The sequence below is a fragment of the Larimichthys crocea genome, chromosome XVII, assembly GCF_000972845.2.
Source record: "Larimichthys crocea isolate SSNF chromosome XVII, L_crocea_2.0, whole genome shotgun sequence".
In the NCBI taxonomy this organism is placed as follows: Eukaryota; Metazoa; Chordata; class Actinopteri; family Sciaenidae; genus Larimichthys; species Larimichthys crocea.
Genome location: NC_040027.1, coordinates 29213947 through 29219929, shown reverse-complemented (window position 1 = coordinate 29219929; position 5983 = coordinate 29213947). Strand labels below are relative to the sequence as shown.

The following is a 5983-nucleotide window of genomic DNA, read 5'->3' as shown; positions in this document are numbered from 1 at the left end:
TGAAAAATATAAATGGGGATGGGTGCAACCCTAACCCTCCACCCCCATTGTTAAAAAATATTAATTTTCACTACGTGTTAAAATGTGTTTATCTGAATATAATATAATAATTTCCTTTTTATTTAATTCTCTTGTTTGTTTGTTTGTTTTTAAATGTTATTATATTATTGCAATAATTCAACCCTGTTTTTGTTTATTCATTTATTTAATTTGTTAGCAATATCCATTTTGTGAGTAATATGTAGTGCTGCACTACAAATAAACTGTAGTGCAGCAGAAACTTTCCAGTGAGCCAACCCCCTCACCACAGCAGCACCCTGACTCTGTCTGACCTTAATTAGTGTCATTGGTATCACCTGTGTTTAACTACTGTTTCATATCACAATGTCTGCTGTGAGAAAGGTCTATTGGTGCTCAAACGTGTCACTTGAACTGTACAGCAGCATTGACCTTTTCACTGTACATCTTTTCTGTGTGTTATTAAGTTGTTTAAAAGGCTTTCTTTTAAATAATATTTTTATTATATTTTGCGACATAAACACAAACAAATTGTGGCCCCAGTTGCTGCGTCGTGGAGCTGTGTTGTGACAGTGGATCCTCCGGACCAGCAGGTGGCGCTCACACGTTGAACGTCCTCTCGGTAAAACAGCTCTGTTTCCTCTCAGGTGTGTGTCTGTGTGTGTGGTTCATACAGCAGCACTTCTCGGCCGTGGCTGTGTTCAGGGCTCAGGTAAGATACAGTGAAGTTTATCTCAGCACCAGTAACCAATAACAACAGGCAGCGGTCAGACTGAGGCAGCTAAAGGGGGAAACCTCCACACCACGACCGCTGTTACATGTGTCGTTATACAACAAGCAGTGATTTTAAAGCTGCCGTCTCTCACACAAAACGTCAGTGTCAGTGTTTGTGTGGTGTCAGACCGTACACGGGACGGTTACCGGGTTTCTCCGGTGTCATAGTTTGTTCAGCCGAGCCGTTAATACCGGTTTAAAGTAACGGCTAACGGTTAACAGTCTGTTTGAACTTTGACCCCTTCAACTGTCTGACATAAACAACTGCAGCTTAACCACTATAGTATATAGTGGTTAAGTATAGAGTATATATGTGTAAATACCTCAGTCAGAGTATAACTTTAATATGGATTTACATTCTCTAGATTCTAATAATCATTTCGCTTTGGTTGCATCATTCTAGAGTCTAGAATGATGCAACCAAAGTGAAATGATTATTTCACCACGAGAGGCTTTATTTGTTTTACATTATTTGATAAGTGTGTCATAGTTTTTATACTCTGGCTTTATATTCAGTTATGGTTGTAAATGTATTTTGTTCTGTACTTTTATTTTGAAAGGCGCAGCCATAAGTTCACAGCCTTCAGCCTTCTTGTAAATTATATATGTGCTGTGTGTTTTACACATTTATCACCCTGCAGCCTGGTGAAATAAAGAGGATTATTGTTTTTTCATATTTATATTCATGTCTGTTTTTCTTCTGCAGATGATAGCGCTCTCTCTGCAGTCCAAACGTCATGCTCCCCCGGGCGGGTAAAGAGTTTCTAGTCCGGATACGGTTCTCCTGGAGGCCGTTATTCCAGGGACGATACCTGCTGCTCACCAACACGCTGAGTGGAGGAGGTATGCTGGCACTGGGAGACATGCTGCAGCAGAGCCGGGAGATCAGCAAGGAGCCAGACAGAGTCCGAGACTGGAGGAGGACAGGTAAGACAGAAAAGGATGTTATTATTGCAGTGTGGGAAGAACATTAATCACCCTGGAGGTGCTGGTGCTTTGCTCCATGACTGACCTCAGGCTCAGTGACATGAACTGTAGAGGCATCAGACGGACAGTGTGTGGGACACAGAGTAGGATATATGCTGTTTTAGTAACAGTGGTGAATCTGTAGCAATAAGTCAAACTTTTGTTGCTCTTACAGCATCTCAAAACATTTTCATTTGTGAACTGAAACTTGTATTTGATTTACAGCTCTAATGGTTATTAAAGATTTAGCTGTGTCAGGAGCTGAAGGGCTAACCGCCTCTGCAAACACTCTGGATTCACGTTCAGCTGAATTTAAATAGCTTATTGCAAATACATTTAGTCAAGAGCCTTGTATTGAATAAGATCATCTGCAGTATGGTATGATTCAACATTTGGTAAGACTCTTTATATTTTGATACGAAGCTAAAATAAACAGGATGTGCTGTGTGTCGGTGTCAGGGTGTTTTGTTAGAATGAATTTATGTCTTTCTAACTGTGCACACACAGCAAAGTACAGACCAGAATGAGTCCCAGTTCAAGTATATGAAAATAAACAAGTTACACAATCACTTCAGTATACAGTGTTTTATTCCACAAATTATTATCTTATCTTCATCTAGGTAGTGGTTTCTATGTGCAGTCCAACTAATTGTCATGTGTCTGATAAATCACCATTAATGTGGATATCTAAAACAACAATCATTATAATAGCAATTAGAAGTAACTTAACACACCCTGAAGATCTTGTTTTTGCTGATCTCTGGTGTAGTGATGTGCAGGTGTACTCCAGGACTCTGTGACATCATGGTGGGTGTGGTTTATAAAGGGTTTACAACAAAAATATTTATGGATATAAACATCTCCGTAACAGAATGAAACACACTATACTCACACCATCATGTCTAAATAAAGAGTAAAAGGTTTTTGGAGAAGATGTGTACAATGTGTTGAATTTTTTTCCTCTTCTTTCTTTCCCCTTTAAAGGTTGCATGTTTATGGTGGGCTGCTCGATGGGTCCATTGTTGCACTACTGGTACAGCTGGCTTGACAGAGTGTATGTTGGAAAAGCTATGAGCACGGTGGGCAAGAAAGTGCTGGTGGACCAGCTGATCGCCTCACCAACAATTGGAATGTGGTATTTTTTAGGTGAGGAGAGAACAGGACACAACCAGTTTTACTATGACACTCATAATCGTAATACAATAGTGTAAAGATTCAAAGGTTGTACTTAAAGATGTGGGTGATTAAGACATAGGTCAATATCAGAGATGGAAAGAGTGCAAAGGTCGTCTGTAAAGAGTTCGGAGTTGACTTACCGTTGTTATATCTTATCTGAAGCTGTTTAAATAAAGTCTGGTGTTTATAAGAATTTTCAAATGACCCTTCAGTAAGGAAGACTGGATTCGAAGTACCAAAGTTAAGTTAAATTTATTATTCTTGTACAAGAAGGAGCGTTTAACAGTGCAGCACACAGAAGGGGTTACAGAGAAAAAGGCTCCCTGTGGAACTCTAACAGTTGGATCTTATACACTCTTTAATGGGCTGTCTCGGACTCCTCCCATAGATACATCATAAGTCTTCTTAGTTTCCTTTAATCAGTAGTCAGCATTTCCCCAATTTAAATGTCACCTCTCTGACCCTTGTTCTGTTCTGGACTTCTTGTCTTTATACATTAACCTGAACTTTACCTTACCCTGCCAGCCTTAGCAACAAAGTCATATTAGAGAAGTGAAAACAGAACATGTGAGGAGTAGGAACTCATGTACACTTATGATTCAAAACATCTGAAACAGTAAACAGTTTTCATAACACCTGGCACTGATGCACAACTGACAGACAACTCTGTTTATTTCAGGTATGGGTCTCATGGAGGGACACACTTTATCCGAAGGATGGGAGGAGTTTAAAGACAAATTCTGGGAATTTTATAAGGCAAGTACAGCTGTCAGGGTCTGACCTGCAGATCTGGAGCAGCAGATCACACATACTCACATCATCCATCACCCATTACTTCTTAAGTTCTTTGTTCTTAACTATTGTTGAGAAATTAATGTTGTTACTGTAATTTAAACTGAACATGTCTGTCAGTCCAGACTTCTGTTCAGCTTTCCAAACGTGAAGGACTATGTTTGCTACGTTCTACTTATATGTCCACAGGGACCAATCAATATAATTATTTGCTGCTTAGTTTAGAGAAGAATGAAGCGAAACATACAGTGTATCCCTTCTAATGCAAATGCCTGTACATCTGCATCAATCACTAACTTACTCTGAGTAGGTTTCACATGCTTATTCACTGTGAATCTAAGGAAATTATCATGATGCTATACCTTCAGGAATCTCCAGGTTACAGTAACAACTTTCTAAAACATAATCCATGACCGCTGTCTGTCTCTGCAGTTAACATTCACTATAAAACAGTACTCACTGTCAGCGGCTCCGCTCAGTCACATTTGTAAAAACAAATCTCAGTAGCTTGCCAGCTGAAAATGATACAAATCCAACCCTCAGAATCAGAGCGTGCAGAGCAGTTATTACAGACATTTGGCTGGTGCCCAGTGTTGATCTCCGTATGAGTAGGCTTCACCCCTCTTCTCAGTTTCTAACCTTGTTTGTGCTGGGTAATCGACTCAGGTTTGTTTATGCTAATCTATGTTGTTCTTGTACACAGGCGGACTGGTGTGTTTGGCCTGCGGCTCAGATGATCAACTTCTACTTCCTCTCGCCCAAATTCCGCGTTGTGTACATCAACTTTATCACCTTAGGGTGGGACACATATCTATCCTACCTCAAACACAGAGTAAGTCAGCCACATTTAACATCGTCTGTGCTTTAAAGTGCTTCATTATTGTTCTTCTGTACTGTATTATCAAATTATAAAAGCAGCCTTAAATTCTAAATAATGGATTTGTTTGTCACATATAGTATACATCAAAACTCATCTCCACCAGTCCTCTGCTCGTGTTGTTCATTGTGTCTGTCAGAGTTTTCTACTTGCTCACTAGTTAAAAAATGAAGTGATATTGATTATATTGATGTGTGTTTTGGTTTCTGGTGTGTTGACAGGATAGCAGCCTGCAGGAAGCGCCCCCACTATCCAAACCTGTGGAGGAGAAAACTTGAAGACCAGAGTTCACGCTCAACTGTGAAGTCGTTCATTGGAGACAAAAGAACGTTTTGTTTGTTTTTTTTCATGTTGAAACTTTTCCACATTTTGCAAAATGTTGCAAGGCTGTAAAACATTTTGTTAGTCGGGTTTTTTTCCCTCTCTTAAGTCTAAACCGACCACGTCTGTATCTGATTTCAGAGGAGTTGTGGATGTTTAAGTTGAAGTGCTGGAACACTTTTCCCTTCATGTCTGGAGAGTTTTAATGTGTCTGTCCAGTTTGTTTGTTTTATTTATGTCAGAATGAAGTGCACTCCTGCGGAAGCATTCAGGGATGAGAAGCGGTTCACTGCCTGTCATATCTAATACTGCTGATAGTAGTGTTTTTCTTTTTGTCACAACTTAGGCACGAGCGTAACTGCTGCCATTAACAGGGCAATCAGCAAGACACGAAATGAAATATTAATTTCCAAAATTCCAGGATCATTTTGTCATGCTGTTGCACTATTTTATTTCTGTGCCCTTTTAGTGTTTAGTTTCTGGTTTGACATGAAAGAATCATTATTAATGTGAAACAGCTTCAATAAACAGTTGCTGTTTTTAAATCTATATTATATTAACCTGCATAAACTTTGCCTTAATCTGTAGACCAGCTACTCTGTTGTCAAGCCAAATAATCTCTTTGTCTTCAGCTTCTTACTTTGAGGTACCTTTGAAAAAAATTGCATGACTGTGATTATTATGAAATATATGTTTTATATTTTTATCATATGAACCCTGAACTGTGTGTGTAAATTTGATACCTGACAATTTACTGTATACTGTCCAGTAGTTTTACACAGTGACTGTAAATTTGACTTGATGTACTGTACATCTACAGCAGCTTATTTATGATCGACTGCTTTTGTTTAGTTTTGGCAGGTCAGGTGATTAAAAAAAAACATTTATGTAATGAAAGGAAAAACAGCATAAATTGTATCAACATGTAGCGTAGAAGTCTGTGCAGCTACAGTATATATTTTTAAATGTTGACATAATTGTTGATGCTACTACAGTGTTTGCATCATAACAGATTTACGTGTGTAAAGAGCCTTTAAAAATGCATAAATCATAGAGGTC

The 5983-nt window shown here is 38.8% G+C and overlaps 1 protein-coding gene across 3 annotated transcripts; it reads left to right on the top strand.

The window, feature by feature from the left end:
- Positions 1–548: 548 nt before the first annotated feature.
- Positions 549–5511, top strand: mpv17l2 (MPV17 mitochondrial inner membrane protein like 2). 3 transcript variants are annotated; one of them, XM_027289833.1, is made up of 6 exons: positions 549–640; positions 1499–1719; positions 2743–2904; positions 3614–3690; positions 4430–4558; positions 4825–5511. In XM_027289833.1, exons 2-6 carry the CDS (start codon positions 1530–1532, stop codon positions 4879–4881), a joined length of 615 nt encoding a protein of 204 aa, XP_027145634.1. In that variant the 5' UTR covers positions 549–640; positions 1499–1529; the 3' UTR covers positions 4882–5511. The 3 variants fall into 3 exon arrangements, with proteins under 3 accessions (XP_027145634.1, XP_027145633.1, XP_010744113.2); XM_027289832.1 differs by having other exon boundaries at positions 560–665; XM_010745811.3 differs by having other exon boundaries at positions 627–730.
- The last annotated feature ends 472 nt before the right edge of the window (positions 5512–5983 follow it).

Coding starts and splice junctions, on each gene's coding strand:
- mpv17l2 (XM_027289833.1), top strand. CDS start 1,530: ATGCTCCCCCGGGCGGGTAAAGAGTTTCTAGTCCGGATACGGTTCTCC. Junction 2,905..3,613: donor TGGAATGTGGTATTTTTTAG/GTGAGGAGAGAA, acceptor TGTTTATTTCAG/GTATGGGTCTCATGGAGGGA. Junction 3,691..4,429: donor AATTCTGGGAATTTTATAAG/GCAAGTACAGCT, acceptor TCTTGTACACAG/GCGGACTGGTGTGTTTGGCC.